Genomic DNA, 19434 nt, shown 5'->3' on the forward strand with positions numbered 1-19434 from the left:
CAAATTCGAGTCATTACTCAGCCAGTTATTTGCTGACTCCACTTATGGTAGTGGCCAACAACCTGTTCATCTGCCAAACTAACAAAAAATCAGACAGGCTGGATTATACAATTGCAATTCTATAGAAGTGATTGCAGCAGCCAACTCTAGTTGGTACTTGTAGATATCTCTCATAATTACAGGGCAATCACTCTTGCATGCCCCCACAATTCGTTTTGAGAGTTAGTGAGCTGTTCTTTTAGAATTTCCAAGGAACTCTAGTCTGTGTGTGTGTGGGGTGTCTCTATTTAAAGAATTTCAAATACCCTAAAATTCTACTGACAGTCCCTTGGCTGCATCCTATCCATTAAATTGTTTTGAGTGATCTCTTGAGAGTGAGTGGACTCATAAAGTAATACTGTTCTGATACTTGACAAATACATGATGTCAGAGAAGAACAACCCTGGGCAATCTTATAAAATCTCTAACTGCTCCAAAATATCACCCCATAATCAGCAGAATGCTTTTTCATTCCCTGGTGTGTGTGAGTTTGGGACTATTGACTGTGATACCTCAGAAGGCTTCTCTCCATACTAATCATGTCAGTGTGCTTGACTGTACTACTCTGGCCAAGGAGAGTCAATTCTTACAGTAATTTGGCAACATTTGAGTTTCATGTCCAACCTTTGAACTCCCAATGTTTTGCCAAGTGTTTGATTTTGCTTTTTTTTTTTCTTAGTAACTTACTATTATTCCCTAATAGATCAAGTATTATATTAGGGCTGGAAATATCTCTTCTTATTACCAAGGAAAACAAAACTAAAAAAAAGGAAACACAATCATAAGCCAGTTCCATCTCATATCCCTAGTGATTCCTTATTGGATGTAAACTTCCTTGACTCAACCCCATTTGTGTTCCTGTCTGATGTCTGCAAACATTCCTTCTCACCGTAAGATAGTGCCCTGCTTCAACAAATATACTTATTTGGGAAACTGAAATCCTGCTGAAGTAGATTGGGAGCTGCAAGTAAAAAAATTTTCTAGATTTTATTTGTCTGATTTGTTATTGTGAAATATGCTTCATGAGCTGAAAATGTGGGGAGCTGATAGCTGTTGCTTCATTACAACAAAACCTTGTAAACAATTTAAAAAGTTGCAAAAAAAAAAAAAAAAGTAGTAGAAATTCTACCTGTAGAAATTCTACCTGAGTACAGAAAGTGTGATACTGATGTAGGAGTAGTAGGAGAATATCACAGTTGCAGTTGGGCATGCCTGTCACCTATAGTATTTCTCAGGAAGTTCTTCTCTATGACCGTGTCCTTTTGGCTAAACTTTGTGTTCTATGAAATCTCCACTTAATATTATAACTGTGTCATATTTTTAAGTGTTGGAAAAGCCTCTTCAAACATCTGTCCCTAGAAACAGAAAGAGTTTAACAGTAACTCTCAGCCTCCTGCTTGAGTTGTCTTTTATGGGTAGATGGTAAAGATCTACAGGCACACACAGGAGTGCTTGTCCTGGGCATGCACTTAGTCTGTGCCTTAGGGCAGAGATTTAGTCTGCCCAGAGGGCATGAAGAGAGATAGTCTGAACACTATCACTCTCCTGTGGCCAATGATAAGCATTCTACATGTTTCTCTTGAGTGGAACCAAGGTCAGAAAGTCTCTTTTCTCCCTACATTGAAGAAATACGTTGAAACCTGATGTGCAGAATCAGCTAATGCTTCATGCCGCCTCTGTCCAGTGAACTGAAACCGGATGGAGCAAAGATGCTCCTGGGATCCTCACTGGCCATCATCCTTTCTGCCGCTGTGCTGGCTGATGAGATCTCAGCCTGGACCCGAACAAAGTGCGTGCAACTCTTGACCTCTTGTTCTTTGCTGCGAGAAAACAGCCCGAGGCAATTTTGGCAGAGCTGCCACTGGGAAAGATGTAGAACAGACCTCCAGCTGCTTTGCTACTGCACATGCTGCTTCCACAATCCACGTTTCAGCCCCTTCTCTCTCATGGGAGACTGCAGTAGGAATGAAGATGAGGCATCTTTCCTGTCAGTGGAGGTGGTGGGATGGTTAGAGCTGGTACAGTTCAGATGGGGACGGGGCTGGGCTGGGTTGCACTGACTGCAAGTTTAACTGCATAAGTGTCATTGAGATAAATTGCTTTGTCTCATTTAAAATGAAAAAAAAATGTAATTGAAAAATGCAATCACATGTCTGTAATTGTTCCATATTTCTTAGAGATAGTATTTCTTTTTCAAATGTAGCTTGCTGATGATCAGGGATTGGTGTTGATGACAACTGTTGCCATGCCAGTGTTTAGTAAGCAAAATGAGACTGTAAGTATTCAGACTATTTCTGTCATATGACAATGACGTGACTGCAATGAAGTTGCTTTCAGGGACTTAATAAGATTTTAACCAACTCTAAAATTTTTCTTCTCTTCTTATTTTGTCTGCAGTTAGTATCCCTTTATTAGCATAAAAATGTGGAAAATTAATCCCAAATAACTATACTCTAGAAACCATAGTAAAATGATGAAACTCTATGTCTAAGAGAAAAATCTCAGATGACACTAGGCCTTTGGGTTTTCTTACTTCTGTATTACTTTTTTACAGAAAATAATCTATATAATTTTCATCTTTGCACTGATATAACTCTGAATTTAATTAGATTATGTTTATGTCTATTTATCTTTAATAATTTAACAGATTATTAAAGAAAGTTAAGTGTACTTTCCCCTTTTGTTTATGAAATGGCAGGAGAAATTGGGAAAGAAGGGAGCAACATATTTAACAGTAGTTTTAAATTGAAAACCTGTTTTGCATGTGAAAATTTTCTGTTGAAGGACTTGCTCTCAGAAGCTTGCATGCCTTTTGCTGTGTGAATTGCAGATAAAGTAGAAAGGAGCAATATTATTGATTAAATTACTGCTTGATTGGCTGAGTTCCCCACTTTTTAAATAATTTGTCTGTAATCTCTTAATTTCTGCAGTGTAGGTCTGAGGTGAAATAAGTGGTGAGAATGTTTATTATTACTGTGGTTCTGAGTACATATTTTATTGTTCTTTTCAGAGGTCTAAAGGGATTCTTCTGGGAGTAGTTGGCACAGATGTTCCAGTTAAAGAGCTTTTAAAAACTATTCCAAAATACAAGGTAATACATAAATGATGAGATATCATTTATACTCTGTATAATACCCAAAATATAACATAATTTATTTCGTATGTTGATACTGTTTGCAGTGATGTAGCTCCATTATTTCATTCATTTTCCTCCGGAATTGTAGTTCTGTGATGTCTGAGATCAAATGCAGTTTTTAGCACCAAAATTAATATATGGCTTGATCTTCACATTTTTGGGATCAGTGTGCTCTAGAAGGTAATACTAAGTATTGTCTGTAATAAAATCAGTGAAATTATTCAACCACACAATCCAGCCAGAATACCATGCAAAATAAGGAGAAATTCAGGCTGAAAAATTCTGTGACTTTTTATGAAAACCTATCCTTAACCTGGCTTTAGGCTTCCTGTTTGTGTGTAGCAATTCCTGTCCAAATTCTGTGGCTCCTGGAATTAAAGCAAGTGGCACATTGCAGGAACTTAGACAAGTTCCTTCCTAACCAGACAAGTGGTTCCTTCTCTCCTCCTCTGTATTTGTTAGGTATTTCCCTCTACTTAGTTTTCCAATATCAGAGACAACTTTACTATAAAATTCTTAAAAATTAATTATCATTAAAGTTTTATTTGATGCACTATATCTCTTGAAACGTGTTTAACTCAGTAAAAATAAGCTTCAGGGAAATGCAAAGATATAATTACTTTTCATTTAAATTTGATGCAATACATTAGTATGTCACTACTTCTCTATGTCTGAAATGTTTTACTATGATGCTCTTTTATTCACAAGTGAAAATTAAATTAATGTTTTCCAGTTAATTCCTAGTGGATTTTTTTTACATGACAAACAAGAATGTAACATAATACTGCAGACAGCCTTTTTAAAGATTGTAGATATTGGAATAGCTGCTTTTTGACATGCACACATACTGAGCATAAATCTGTATATCATACTTTCCTCTAAATTGGCTGCTGTGCTCTCATTTACTGATTTCTAAGAGGGTGAAGGAAGAAGCTGACTTGTGACTACCTTTGAATATTGTCACATGTTTGTAGATAATTCTAGTTAGGACAAAAAAATTCCTCATATCAATTTTAATTCTAATTTGAATACGTTAGCAATTACCCAGTTATTTTCTGATTAATATGCAGTAACTAAAAAATCTAAATGAAATGAGAATTTGATTAAAATAATGCATAAAATAGTGGCAATAGTGTAGATAAGGTGTATTGGAGTAATTTCCTGTGACCTGGATCCCACGACGCCAGGTGCTATGCAAACAGAACAGAAAGGCTGTCGCAGCTGGAAAAAAGTTGGACACTATGGGAAGAGGCAGCAGATGAGTGCACACTGATATCAGAACACAGGGACAGAGACATTGCTGGTAAGGATCAATAACAGGGAACGATCTCAGTGCACTGACCAACAAAGTTTGATAACAGCAACTTATATGTTTGTGTGCAGAAATACTGTATCAGTAAAAGGTAGAAGAGAAGGGAGCAAAATGTGCCCCTTTGCAAAATTGGAAGCAGTGGAAACAATCTTTGGAGCAGTCTTCTAATGAGCTATGGGAAGAGCAAGTTTTATTTGTAATGAGAAGGAAGAACAGGGTTGTGGTACCTGCAGAAATAAAAACTTGGCTGTTCGTGGCTGGGTAGGAAAAAAATAAATCACAGTTATTCCTAAGTAATCTCTAAGATTTGGACATAGTCTGAATGCAAGAACTAAAGAGAGTGGGAGGCCTGAATAACAGGTATTGCAACAGAGTTAGTAATTCAGAAAAGGAGAAATTTTTTAAGAAATGGCTTTCTGTGAAAGCAATATGAGATCCTCTTGCTGAATATTAAACTTTTTATTTGAAGGTACATTTTATACTGCAGGAGGTACTGCAAGTGAGGATTATTACAGGAGGCACCAATATCATGCAATACAGTTAGATTAGTGAAATCACTTGAGTTACAACTTCCAGTCTCACATCCCATAAACAAAGACTGCAATGGCAAGAGCATAATCACCCCTGGGACCCACTACTGTAGAGGCAACACACGAAATACAATTCACACAGGGATATAAAATGACTGCTTAGAAATAGAATTCTGCTGACCTGGAAATCTCTCAGCTTCGATGAGGGGGATTTTTTGCCAGAGAAGATGGGTAACAGCAACAAGCTATTTTCAGCAGTCGTTATCTAGACTAAACTTCCCCAGATGTCAGTGGCAGTTTCTCTTGAATAAGATGGGGTTGAATTTAGTAATACAGGACTTCCATGTGGCATTTTACAGCAGTTAGAAAAAGGTTTTTTTGTTTCTGAATCTGCAATTCAGAGACAGAGTTCGAGGTTTAAAAGGGCAATGCTGCTGTAAGTGGTAGTATCTCTCAAACCAAAGCATTTTAAGTGCAGAGACTGTGTAATTTCACATATTGCCCAGAACACAATAAAATACTGCCCTTGGAGTCTGGGTACTTTTTCCTGTGAATTATACCACCCACATTTGTTTCCTTACCTGACTTCCATTGTCTGGATGTCATTCTGCAGTTACAAACACAGACAATTATACTTGAGATCTGCTATTTAGCCAACAGCTTATTCCCTTGTCATACTATAATAGGTAAAATATGTCCACTGTTATTATTTTGGTTATCCCCCCCTTATGAAGAGATGCCAAGAACATATCACCTTCTATTACTTTCACTGAAGTTTATTGCTTTAGGAAAACCGCTAATTTATGAAACAATCTTCTATATGGCAGATACAGTTGACCATATACAATTATTCACACAGAGACACTATAAATCAACCTGATATGCTTTCCCTGTGACCTCCCCACAATATCGTACTCTGGTTTATACTTCCAGAGAATTACAGAAGCTGATAGGCTTGCTCTCCTTTTTGCCCCTTCACAATGATTCTGACTTGTCAGCCTTGCCCACATTGCTTCGTGTTAGACAAATTCCTAAGGACCCACTTCAGCAAAGCATTTAAGAATGCACTCAAGTTAGATAGAAAGGTGTTTAATAGTGAGAATTTTAAAGTAAACATCAAAGCAAGATAGTTCTGGAATTTTGAGTTTGATTTTTTATTGTTTATTTGTTATTAATAGCCCAGTGCATTAGGTTGCTTAAAAAAAAAAGGGATGTTGTATTAGGTTACTTCAGAATTGAAAAAAAAACAGGTGAGAAAGGATAGTGAGATGTGCTCTGCCTGGCAAAAGTTACCTAGTGAACCTGCAGAAAGATTCTATATTAAGTTTGTGCTAAGAAGGGATGTTTGAATGACCACATGAATGATTTGAAGGTACATTTATTGCATTCAGTGGATGCAATCAACTGTGTAATAGGCATATTGTTAAAAAGACTAGTATTGTTATTTAAGTAAGTACAATGCTAAATTTGATTACCTATACTGCTAGGCCTCATAAAGTATTTCATTGCCCTCAAATAAATTCCAGTTCCATTTAGTACAAATATGTAAAGTTAGAGGAGTTTCTTTAGTAGAAATATGCCTTCTGTGGCTGCAGATGAACTGGAATTAACAGAGAGCCTATAAGATTGGAAAATGTAAATATCACATATGACAGGTCACTGCTTGCTTACTATAGCTGTGCATTCATTATCTTTGATTTAAATGGTTCTTAAGCAACAGCTGTTGAACAGGTGAAGTAAGCTGTGCCTCACCACTCCTGGGAACAGCTGAATTTACTAAATTCCTGTACCTCTGTGCTTTGGCACATGCTATGGTGTGTGTCACAGGCTGTGGCATCTCATACATATATGTAATATATAATTCATTGTAGCACAACAAGGGTTACACAACACAGAAACAAGTGCCCTGCATAGGAGAGTGTTTGTGACATTTTAAAATTGTGCTACATGCTGAATTCATCACAGTGTCACGTCCTCATTTTCACAAAATGTCAAGGATCTTTGCCTATGTTGTAATAAAACTCTGTGTGGATAAGGCTTATAAATTGCTAATTAGTATTTCTTTCTCATTTACTTTTACAGTTAGGTATTCATGGATATGCTTTTGCAATTACAAACAATGGATATATTTTGACTCACCCAGAACTTAGGCCTTTGGTAAGAATGGTATTTATTGATCTATTATATTTTGCTATATATGTTGCATTTGTTTTTTTCTTAGTGTGAATAGTGTAATATACATGAAAAAATTAAATACAATAGACCAGTTACTTTATATGGCTTTATAACACATTATAGTTCTTGGTAAATTTAAATCTGGAAACAAAGGTTAGCATGAAAAAAACCAGGGAAAATAAATATACAAGTTGCTTCTGCAGAAGATGCAGACCCCCATTACTGCAAAATAGCAAAGCCAAAAATTGCTATAATTATGTTCATTTTACAGTGAAATGGAATGTTGGAATGCTCCAGCACTGTGTAATAACCCCTATTTGTCATGCTAAAGTGTTAAAGTTAATTTAATATATGTGCAGAAATGTCACTAAAGCATATTTTCAAGCGAAATAGGAGCACTAGAGATTTTTGTACTAAAAGAGAAATAGCAGCAAATTTTACCTTTAGTTTCCCTTATCATCTTGTTTGCATTAATCACGGAAAGAAAAATAAAGTGCCTGTTATGCAAATGTTTATCAACTTGACTCCCCAGAGAACTGGTACATTCCTGGTTGCATCATTGTTTAGGAACAGCACTTGCAAGTGTTCCATCACTATCAACTCCCAGCAAAGCCTTGGTATTAATAGTTCCACTGCTGTATCCACATGGCTGCCATATGTATTTCTCTTGCAGGCACTTCAAGTAATGTCTGATTTCAACGATATTTTAGTGGAAAACAAACATTAACTGGGTGGATAATGTAATATGAAAATTAAATTAATGAAAAGCGTGATTTATTAAGTCATTAGCGCATCTGATGTTTTCATCCAGCAGAAGAATTTGTCTTTCTAAGATTTGGACTAGGAATTGCACACTTAATTAACATTTGTATTTGCACTTATTGTTTCCCCATTTATTTTTTAACTGGAATAGAGCTTATGAAAAGTGGAACAGGGAAACTTCAGTAGGTGAATGGAAGAGTATTTTCAGAGTAACTTGACCGTAAAATGGACAGACAATCTAATGGCAAAGCAGACCATAGTATCTTGTAAGCAATCTTAAAATAAATGGTTTAATTGTCATTTTTCTTCCAAGAATATCACCCATTATTCTGGATGGGAGATTTTTTTTACAACTGTGGAAAGGAGGACAATACCTGTAGAGAATTTGGCAAATTACTGACCAATAAACAATACAATTCTCAGAAATGGCTCTTGCAAATTATCCCATTGGCTTTTTCACCATTTGGTGGTGAGTCACTACATATCCAGGTCAGACCCCAGTCCAATTAATGCACTCCAGTGACTGTTCATCTCTACACTCCCCACAGGTGATTTGTCATGATGATGAATTTATATCTTTTTGTTTTACGGAAATTAGGACCTCTGCTACCCGAATATATAAATATCAGGAAGTGAAAAACTTCCAGCCTCTATAGAAGCAGTTTACTTTCAGGAAGGTAGAAAACTAAATCAATATGTAACCATTTCACCCCTCAGTAAAATGTGTTTTCTTTCCACAAAATTTTACGTATTGAGAAGTGCATAAGTGTAGATTTTATGAGATTAATTCAGCATACCTGGACACATCTAGTCCAGAATCTCATTTCCATGATTAATTCCTGAGGAAGATGTAGGAACTAGGAGGATGTGGAGAATCTCTTTTTCAGTGTGAAATCTCAGCAGTCAATGTAACTGTTAAGAGTTTCGGTAGGTTTTTCCTCATAAACCTTTGATTCTGACATTTTAACATTTCAACTTATTATAGTGGATACTTCCATTACCCATACTAATATATTCATTTTTGTCAGTCAGCTTGACTTCTCATAGTAGTGATTTTTCATATTCTAACCATTCTTTCCACAGTTTCTATTTTTAATTTGATTTTTAAATTTCATTTGAAGTATTTCTTATATTATGAATCGGGAAAGCAGAAGTTCCTGATCTATCTTTTCTTTTCCATTTCTTGCTTTGTGTAATGATTTGTGGTTGTTATCTCATTGAATCTGCTCATCGCAATAAGAAACCAATATTTTCAGTCTTGTTGTAATGTTTTTCTACTCGTATTTTTCTGCATTGCAGTATTTTGTTGTCGTGTTTTCTGTATTTTTCTGACCTCTTGTTTGTCCATTTCTCCACATTCTTTCCTTTTCTGACTGAGATTGCCTGCTGAGCTTTATTTGGTAACCATAGCAAAGGCGAGGCAGCAATAGGGGCTGCACAAAACCTTAGAGCACCTGGATTATATGTAAAGATTTTTAATGCCCCTTCAGGTCTCTTCTGCTGTGTCTTCACTGCTTTGTTTCCTCAGCTAATTTGTCGAAAGTGACTTTTTGTGTAATGTTATCTCACATCCAGCTGCACCACAGATATAAACTAAAAATTGCTTAAGAGAACCAAAGTTATGGGCACACTGACTAGATCTAAATCTTGACTGTCATAACGTTCTATATTTTTTCCTACATTTTGCTAATTGAAAATATGTATTAGACTTTTTATAGTCATTCAGCTCAGTGGTCAAAATGCTGAAATAAGTGTTGAGATTTAATGTAAACTTTAGTAGTAAATTCTCTTTTTTTTGTTGCTATTGTACGGGAAATACCAGTGTAAGGAGTTGTTGTCTTCAAAATGTCTACCTGTTGCAATGAAAAGTGTGACAGGGGATTGGTTTTAGTTCATGATTGACCACTACCATCAGACTATTTTTTTCTTATCTCTGTATGTATTAAAATCCACGGGGTTTTTAATATCCTATTCCAAATTGGATATATATGCATGGGGTCTTATAGCATTCCCCAGTTTTCGTAATACAAAAATCATGACTTGGTCTTAATTCCTAAAAATGCTTTTGAAATTTCAGGTATCACAGGTACATTTGACATCCCATGTTTGCAAGCCATATGAATATATTTGAAAGTTCCCTATTCACAAGTTAGTTCTTTCAGAATTATTAGTATTTATTCATTATAGAATAGATATTTTAAAAACCAGATGGTAATGAAATCTAGGAGCAGTGGATAGCTTAGGCTGACAGAGGGTGTTACCCTCTCCCTTATTTTTATTATGTTTTAATGAAGCAAAAGGTGATTTGCTATTACTATCCCTCACCGCAGTGTACATCTTGAAGGCACTTATTTCATTACCTTATACAATCATATCTTTTAAAATCAAAATGTTGGGCAATAGCCCATAAGCTGTCAGCTAGGGGAACTCATTGTGATATATTCATGGTCTGTTCATTTTTTGGAAGAGTCATTTTTACCTCTGGATTCTGTCAGTAGTAGGTAATGAGAGTCTTCTGTTGACTTCAGTGGAGTTTTTGAGAGTGAAGTGATTGCTGGCCTGGGTCCTTAGTTTAATATTGCAGGCCAAATCCTGATACCGTTGTAACTAATGACAAAACATCTCATGAAATTTGTAACAATAAGTGTGTGAAAATAGGCATGTAGGTCTGAAATTAGATAGTTCCCTAAAGATATTATCTAAAATTATTTGTATGTCTTAGAGTTATGTTCAAGTTTCATTGATTAGTGACTTGGTCCACACTGTATTTTCCTACAGTGTTATAAAACTAGAATATTACTGGACTCTCAAGTTCCTAACCCCAGTGGCTATATCTGTTAGTTCTGAAGCTGATGTACTTGTGTTTTAAGGAATTGCCTTCTGAAACACAAAGCAGAGAGGCAGGATAGCAAACAGCAAGGAGTGCTTCCTCTGGCACCGGATTTTTATCTAACACTGACCAGTACATGGAATCACTAAGCTGGCTATATTATCTTAGTGATTATCCTCTTGGATTTATATTTAAAAAGGCTTTTCTTGGAAATTTCCTCTCTTGTTTCTCCTGCTGTTTTGGGGGTTTCTTTGTTTGTTTGTTTTGGTTTTTTGAATAAGCTTGGCTTTTGGCGAGGACGATCAGTTGGGTGCCCGTGGGCAGCTGGTGGGAGGGATCGCAGGAAGGAGAGGAGCGTGCAAGGTACTCACAGAGGTGAGTGTTGCTGGAGCAGCCCCCAGACCTTTCCCGTGAAGTGTCGGAGTGCCCGTTAACCTCACAGAAGCTCTGATTTTGTCTCCGTTCCACCCGTGTCCCTCGTCCCCCGCAGCGGCCCGGCACAGGCTGCACTGCGGGGCCGGCCCAGGCGGTGGCGCTCCAGCACCGCCGAGGGGCTCGGGGGGAGCGGGACGAGCTGCGGTGACACAGCCCGGGAACCCATCCCGACTGGAATCGAGGTGGAAAATTGCCGTGGGCATCCTTCGGCTCTGTTTCAAAGCCTTTTTGCTTTCTTTCTCTCCCTCTTTTTTTTTTTTTTTTTTTCCCCAGTCATTTATCACGAGAGTACGCTTTGCACGTCCTCAGGTATTACACCCTAAGTCACCTTTCCTAGCAAGAGTACTCCAGTGAGAACTCCAGAAACTATAGCAGATGCTAATAATTTATTTTTTTTTTCGTGTGGCTGCATCAGAATGCTCCAATCTGCTGAATTTGACGAAAAGTCTATACTTTTACAGCGTAGTGTTTTATTTTCCACGTGAGAATATTTTCAGTTGTGTGATGCAATGTTGAAAACCACAATTTACTGTTAAAAATAAAAAAAGTTTGGGAGTTCAAAAACGAATTTTGAGATTTTCAGGGCAGTAATTTGGTTTCTGAGGCTCCTTACCCATGTTGAAATGTAGACACGAGGACACAGGTTTTCCTCAGCAGCGATTATGGCAGATTGAATCACCTGCTTTTCAGTAGCCTCTTAACACTTGCAGTGTGCCCGGTGTTACACCGTTACATTTTAAAATGTAAAATATGTCATCACGATGTTACAGTTTGCCAAAGAAATTAATTTACTCGGATGTAAAGGAAAGAGTAAGAAACAAATATTTTTTATGTCCACTTATTAACAAGCGCCACATTAACTGTAGCTGCTTGCTCGTTGCTGCAACTGTCACTGTGCAGTCTGTTAAAGGCTGGTGCCAGAGGAGAACTGCTTTCTCAGGAAAGTGTAGTGGGATTACAGAGAAATTAAGGAATGTCACTGGAAGATTAGTGTCTGCCACAGTCACAGATTGCCACCGTTGTGAACATTGTCTGGTGTCAGGGGTTTGTACTGTTGCCTCTCTGTCCCAATGTTTGCGTGGCTTTCAATGAATAATAGCAGGATTGCTTCTAGGTTTTATGAAGCCCGTGGCTTTTTTGATTCATGGTTAGCAATGGGATTTGTATTTTTGTTCAGGGAGTGGAAGAGGGGGTTTTTTTCCAGTAATTGCTAGGTTCATTTAGGGTAGAATACTCGAAGTTCCTGAACAGGGACCTTGAGTTCCTTAATTAAAGAAAATACGCATTTGAAGACAAATGCATATGTTCTTGAATCAAATTGCATCTATTGTTCAGCTTCTACCATTTTTTTGGATAAAACTAAGATTAAAAACAGATTCTGATTTATGAATTAATCCAATAACATCCTTGATTATTAAGGATTTTGTAACACTTCTAAGTTTAAATCAAAATCTTCTATCTGAGAAGATGGAGGCATATATTCTTACTCTCGGTATATGCTCTGGAAGGCTTGTAATGGGGTTTTATGAATGGCTATATGTGAATGCTCTACTTTTCACTGTAAATGAATTCAATTGATACATTGCTTTCTATACAAGGATGCATATCTTTAATTTGATCAGTCTTAGTTAGGGAAAGTTACACATAAAAATCAAAGCCCATGTATAATATCGCAATGCCCTCACCAAAATATATTGGTAGTTTAACTGCCTGAGTAAGTTACCATTTTAAAATTAAAATGTGGACTGTCACAATATATTGTATTAAGTTACAGGACCTGGAATATTTGAAGATTGCTAGATCAGTATTAAGTCCTTCGTAGCTGCAAATTCTGGGAAAATTTGTTTCTCCTAATATAGAAAAACAGAGAAATCCGAGTCTCAGGGGAAACATTAATGCCCCACTTAAGCAGTGTTAGCCTTTCATAAGCAGCAAATCTCATTTCTCTCTGGGGAGTCCCGCCTGGAACGTAAGATAACCTACACTTACCCTTGCTTTATTCAGCAACTCCATAAAACTCTACAGCTGTAGCTGACAGCAGAATATTTAAATGATTTGAACAGTGTAAATGCCTCACGTTCATTTAAATAACTGAAGAATTCAATCACTTGAATGCCAATGATTATTCCTATTGGAGTTTACATTTCAAAAAAAGACAGCCCATCTGAATCCCTGTGAGAGCATTAAATTGCTATCTAATTAGAAGTGCAAAATTACATATATTTAAAAGATAATTAAAGGTTTGAAGGCTGTTGAATAACTGGTTGTACATATAAATGAATCACTGAAAATTTGTTAGCAATATGTGAAGCTTTCTTTTATTCTTTGCTTTCAGCTTTGAAGTTAGGTATAACCGAGCTCAGGGGTTTAAGTCTGGTAGTATTAAGATAAAGGCAGATGTTTTTAATTATTTCTACTCAAACCCCAAATAATTATAAGCAGCTGCCAATTTTACATAATCCCAAATGACAAATCCTGAGAATGCAAATAAAATCCCAAATAGAGGGGTTGTTTTCTTCAGGGGAGTAAATCACATACATGTCGCATCGCTGATCAACTGCAATCCACCTGAGAACGGGTGCTCAGCCCATGTGCTCTTTGGCCAGGCTCAAGGTGTGGGGCTTAAAGCTGGTTTTTGTGTTGACTTTTATCGCACCCTGAATAGTTCCCTATTGCTCTATCATTTTAATCACTACTGCACCATTTGAAATGCAAACACATATTATGAGTGTAAATAGGCATAAAATAGGCATAAAACCTGTTTTCTTCTATTGCTTCACTAGAGGGTTCTCCTATGTACATGGCAGATCTAATGATTCCTACTTTTTCTCTACCTGGAAACTTAGAATTCCATTATTCTCTTTTCCCTAGCAAACGACCCGGCTCCTGCTGTCAGCAGTACTTCTGCGAATGTTATAGTGTGGCAGTTTTTCACAGCCATCTGACATGAAAAATCAGTCCAAAATAACTGGTTTTAACTACCAGCCATAACCTAGGAACTTCTGGATTAACATCTTAAATAATCATCTGGTCATGAAAAATCTGCCTTTGGAAAGGGAAGTTGTTCTTCCTATTTTCCAAAGAGAATCAAAATGTCACCTTTTTTAATATTAAAATAAGGAAGTTTGTATAGAAAACAATGTTGATTTTTCGCTGAACACCGATGAGTGTTCTACAGATTCGAGGTTAAATGCAGATCAGGAAGAGATCTTTTGAGGTTGCAAACTGGATGGAAATCATGAAGTAAAACTATCACAAATGACAAATCAGGATCTTGTGAGCAGGAAAGAATTATCTGGAATGAAATAAAGAGCCAAGCAGCAGTGATTTTAAGTTGATATAGGATGCAGCTTCACATGTATCCCCAGGCAGAATGGTTTGGAGCTATGCAGCACATGGTGAATGAAAGCTCTGTCACTGTGAGTGATGTCATACAAACAGGTGAAGCAGTGCAGGGAACTTTTCACTTTCACAACTTTGTTGGTTTTTTGGAGGGTCTTTTTGTTTGTTTTTTAGGGGGTTGGATTTTGTTTTGTTTGTTTGGTTGGTTGGTTTTATTTGAGTGAATCAGTCTATTGAAGTCATCTCTTCCTCAGTCTTCTCGTGACATGACAGTGTATTCCATCTCTGTCTCTTTATTTAAAACTATATAGAAAAGTGTGTAATTCTAGATAGTTATGCTTTTCTTCTGATATTTGTTCATTCAAGCTTTCCTATCAAACTTTGTAGACAAGAATACCTTTACAGGATTGCTTAATGCAATTTGCAGTTATACATACAATTCTTTGTGTATTTTATTATGTCAAATTGAAGCTATATTCATGTGTTCAGGTTTGTCTTCTCTAAACAAACAAAACAGGTTCATTTTCAAATCCTGTTGGTATTAATACATAACCAAATTTTGAAGTACTGATTCAAAAATATGAAGCTTCATCCAATGGTGCTTTGTTTTAAAATTGGAGAAGTTTTTTTCATTACCTCATACCTTATTTTTGCACATATTACTAGTTTGTCAAGAAAGAGCTATCCCTTGAAATTATTTTATCTCTTTGGGTTTTGGTTGTTGTTTAGTAGATGCTTTCTTACTATATTTTTGTACAGATGATTCCACATATGTGGCTAAGAAGGTTCACTAAAATCTAGTGGTGCTTCCAAGGCTGCTATCACAGTAACTTACTCTCTCCTATCTCCCCATTATCCATATGGAGCACGTCTGAGAAATTCCGATCACCTTAGACCCAAGACTTGCAGCTGTTAAGATGTAGTTTGCTCTCTCCATGATCAGATAGCTACACTCTGACTTTATAAACACGTGGATGGTCACATTCAATGCAGATGGTTTGGGACTGCTTGTGTTAAAAAAACTAAAATCAAAGCAAAGCGTTTAATAATGGCACATGTAAATGGTTGTATATGGGGTGGTGAAAAAATGTGATTCAGTCCTCAAGCACTACATGTCACATGTTGTTTGAATCATCCAGTGCTATAAGAGTTTGGCCCAGCCTCAAATAAAAGATAGTGAGTAAGATAAAGCTCATTCTAATCACAAAATCAAATCCTGTGCTCTTTTCCCAAACAACAGTGAGTTGGAGCCATCATGTTGTTTTGGGCAGACTAAAAGATTCTTCTGTTGTAGACCAGATATTTAACATTTTTCAGTTGTTTTTTTTTCCTCACAGGGGTTAACTACTATATAATATCACCACACATTTTATACTAGTCAAAGTAGATTAACAGTACACATTTTAAATCTATCTCTTTTTCTCATGCACTTAAATCAGAGTAATTTGATAGAATTCCTAGTTTGCATCTTTCCCAGGGGGTCCCTTAATGATTTGTTTCAATGCTTTATAGTAATCTTGCAGATGGGTTTGGCTTCAGCTTTCAATCAGTATTTTATACTTCACTCAGTAGCCTTAGAGATAAAAATTAGATTAGGTTTGCTACCAGACAAGAAGATATAACTGAATGCTATTTTTAAAAGCTGAGGAATTGCTTCTGTACCCATGAATAAATTTTACTGAGAAATTAGTTAAGCAATAACACTAGAAAGAAACTGAAGAAGAATGGCCATTTCAACAGTACTGTTAAGAAGTATTTTATATGTGATCTAAGTGCATTTATGTTCGACACCCTGGTTACATGAGCATAAAGATATGTAAATTTACTGCTGAGAATAAGTTGATATCTTCATGAAAATTAGATTTATAAGAAAAGTTACCCAGATGTACAAATAATTGCCCTTTTTTTTGGTATCACATTCTTCCTGGAAGTTGGTTTTTGTTTTCTCTGCTGTCCTTTTCTGAACTATAAAAAAAAATCTGTTCTTCACTTGTTGAATTCCTGTGTAGGCACTTAAACAGTAGCTCCTAAAGTGTAATTACAGAATAAGGGGTTAGGCATCTCAATACTTTATTAGTTCCTGTCCTAAATGTGTTTAGGAATTGCACTTTCGATTCCTTTGAATGCTTATAGAGCTGAACTCCTGCTAGACCACTGGGGTTTTGGCTTTGTTTCTTCTAATCTAAATTTTTAATACATGAATGCTTCCAATTCTGGCCTTTCTGCAGAACTTTGGGTGTCTTATCCAGCTCCTCATTTGATTGCTTTTGGTTTTTGATTTTTGTTCTCCAAGCGCAAGGTGTGAAATCTATATGATTAAAATAAATAGAAACCTCATAATCAGTATGATGCAAGTGGTTTGCCTTATGTTTGAAGCCTACTTCTGCTGTCAGACACTCAAGATCAACTACTATTGTCCTAAGTAAGGATTTGCACATGTGTCTGAGAATGCAATATAGGCCAGAAGCTCTTCAACATCTGTGAGTGAGGATGTAATTAAATATTGGAACCAGTACAGGAGCTGTTTGCTCTACTCAAATGATCCCAGCTAACTTCTATGTAACACTGTTCAGCTCTCAGTATTTCAGAGCCTGACTGTAACCATTTCTACACTAGAATGACTAAATCAGATCAAAGATTTGTTTGGTTAATTGGTGCAGCCACAGAAAGTAGATGTAGTTACTCATTGTAAAGATTAAAGATAATATTGATGTAGCTGCAGCCATAATGAAAGACTTGCCAAACATAGTTACAAAAATCAAGCCCTGCTAATGAATGGGATGTTATCCTCTCATACGTTATTCTTGTGAGATTTAGTTGTATTGGCTGCAAACTTCGTGTTTCAGTATTTGGGTATAGTTATCTCTGCCTATCAGAGCTGTCATGTAGCAAGAAGTAATTGTAGAACTGAGCTGCTTGAATTCAAAGTCTAGTATATAAGCATGTGCTGAAAGCAGAAGTTCTTCACATCTCTCTACCAATCTGTTGAATGGTATTAGACCAGAAGTAGACAACCCTGTTGTTAAAAGAATGGTGGATTTTAGCAGAGGGGCAAGAAAAGAACAGGAAAGTACTTTTCGGTTACATCTGCATCAATTCTCACAATGTAGACTAAGACATATGAACAGAGTTGTTAGGATTTTTTATTAAAAAGAATGCAATTTGACTCAGGATTGTATCCCACAGAATTTCCCCAAAAGAATCATCTGTAGAAATAATTGGAGTGTCCAATTTTTTATGAGCAAAAATTAAGGAGGATCAGTGAAGCCTGTGCTAGAAGAAACTTTACAGTGCTACCAGTATCTCAAAATCTCTTTGTGACTATGATGCTGCAGTCAATATTTTTACAAGTTTGCTGTTCTTGAGGAAGATACTGTCATGCCTATTTTAAAGTATTGTAGTTCACAAAAGGAACTGTGGAATTCACATGAGAATTTCTAATTCAGAGAGGAAAAAGTCAGGCTGAGAATAACCTTCTTAATGCTCAGAGAGCAAGTCTTTCTCTTGATCTCCGTAATCTGCAGAATGTGATTAAAGTCCCTGCACTGTTGGCTGTGGTGATGAATTGCTCATATCAAACACTGACAGGTTTGGTTTATGGTACATTTGGTCCTGCCCTGAGGGAGGAGAATCAACTACACCTACTGCCTTACAGGTACATTTTGTACCCTTCTGTGATGCTGTCGTTGAACAGTCAGAAAAGCAACTTGGGGGTTTTTCACAGCATCCCAATGTCTCCTGTCATACTTCATAAAAAGATGGTTGTTTGCTCCCACTTGTATGCATCATAAAAGATAAGAGATTAGATTTCACATTATGCTGGTCCTCTCCCAAATTTACTTTTTTTTTCAAATATAGTCTCCTAATTTAACTTAACCAGTTAGGTTCTTTATTCACAAGTCTTCCTAAATGTTTGTTTCTTTCTTCCACTAAGACAGGTTTGAGTGGTTACACTAGTAGGCTGATTTTGAATGTTCAGCAGGGGGCAGAATTTCCCACATTATAAACACCTCGGTGTCAAATCAATTTGTCTCTAGAATGTTTATTTTAAATGTGTGATTTACAGCGTAACAGTGAGTAGTGATAAAACCCCCATATACTATCACTGTTAGTACGTTACTTTTTCCCCCATGAAGTTGTAGATAAAATGGAGTATCAGCAAATGTTAACACCATACTTCCCAAGACTTGCATCTTATCTTGTTTAAAGTGAAATGGGTAAACATTTTGTTGATAAGATTATAGTAAATATAACTTCCTGTATAGCTGAAAGAGCTAGTTTGAGACATTTAACATAAACTGCCAGATCCAAGGTCTCGTGTATTTTCCATATGGGGAGAAGAAGGTACAACTGCTGAGTTTGATTTCCCAGTGCATCCATCAAGAAAGGTTTTACATCATGACAAGAGATCATATAATAATCATGTGATGTAGGTTTTTAGTTCACATGGAACATTTATGCAGTAGTACAGCGCATTTTGTATGAATTAAGCTCCCTGCTGTGAAGTGTATTGCACAAAATCAACATCCAGTAAATTTTTTTTAAATCTTCTGATACAAAATAATTGTGCAAATAAAACAGGATGTGCTAAATGCTTCACCTTTTTTTATACCAGTATGAAGAGGGGAAGAAAAGAAGAAAGCCCAACTACAGTAGTGTGGATCTTTCTGAGGTTGAGTGGGAAGACAGAGATGATGTGGTAAGTGATGTGTTTTAAAACCCTGTCAGAAGACATTGTTGCATCCCACTACTGTACCTGGAAACTGTTTAAGTAGTCATTAGAGAGGCCACCTGACTGCTGTCAGGAAGGGAAGGACAATAGACCCTTTTACTTCATTCAGAATTTTACAACTGTTTTGTATTGTTTCTTCCT

General features: G+C 36.6%; 1 protein-coding gene across 8 annotated transcripts in view; it reads left to right on the plus strand.

Annotated features, from left to right (window-relative positions):
* The window catches only part of CACNA2D3 (calcium voltage-gated channel auxiliary subunit alpha2delta 3), a 484187-nt gene that overhangs the window by 374316 nt on the left and 90437 nt on the right, over positions 1–19434 (plus strand). For all 8 annotated transcript variants that reach the window (XR_003527193.1, XM_027640431.1, XM_027640432.1 and 5 more), the window contains 4 exons: positions 2243–2314; positions 3050–3130; positions 7100–7174; positions 19177–19260. Coding sequence is in view for 7 of the 8 variants with exons in the window: in XM_027640431.1 (XP_027496232.1) it covers positions 2243–2314; positions 3050–3130; positions 7100–7174; positions 19177–19260 (312 nt within the window). In the remaining variant the exon portion in view is untranslated. The remainder of the gene's footprint in view (positions 1–2242; positions 2315–3049; positions 3131–7099; positions 7175–19176; positions 19261–19434) is intronic.

The sequence above is a fragment of the Corapipo altera genome, unplaced genomic scaffold, assembly GCF_003945725.1.
Source record: "Corapipo altera isolate COAL_440 unplaced genomic scaffold, ASM394572v1 55, whole genome shotgun sequence".
Classification (NCBI taxonomy): domain Eukaryota; kingdom Metazoa; phylum Chordata; class Aves; order Passeriformes; family Pipridae; genus Corapipo; species Corapipo altera.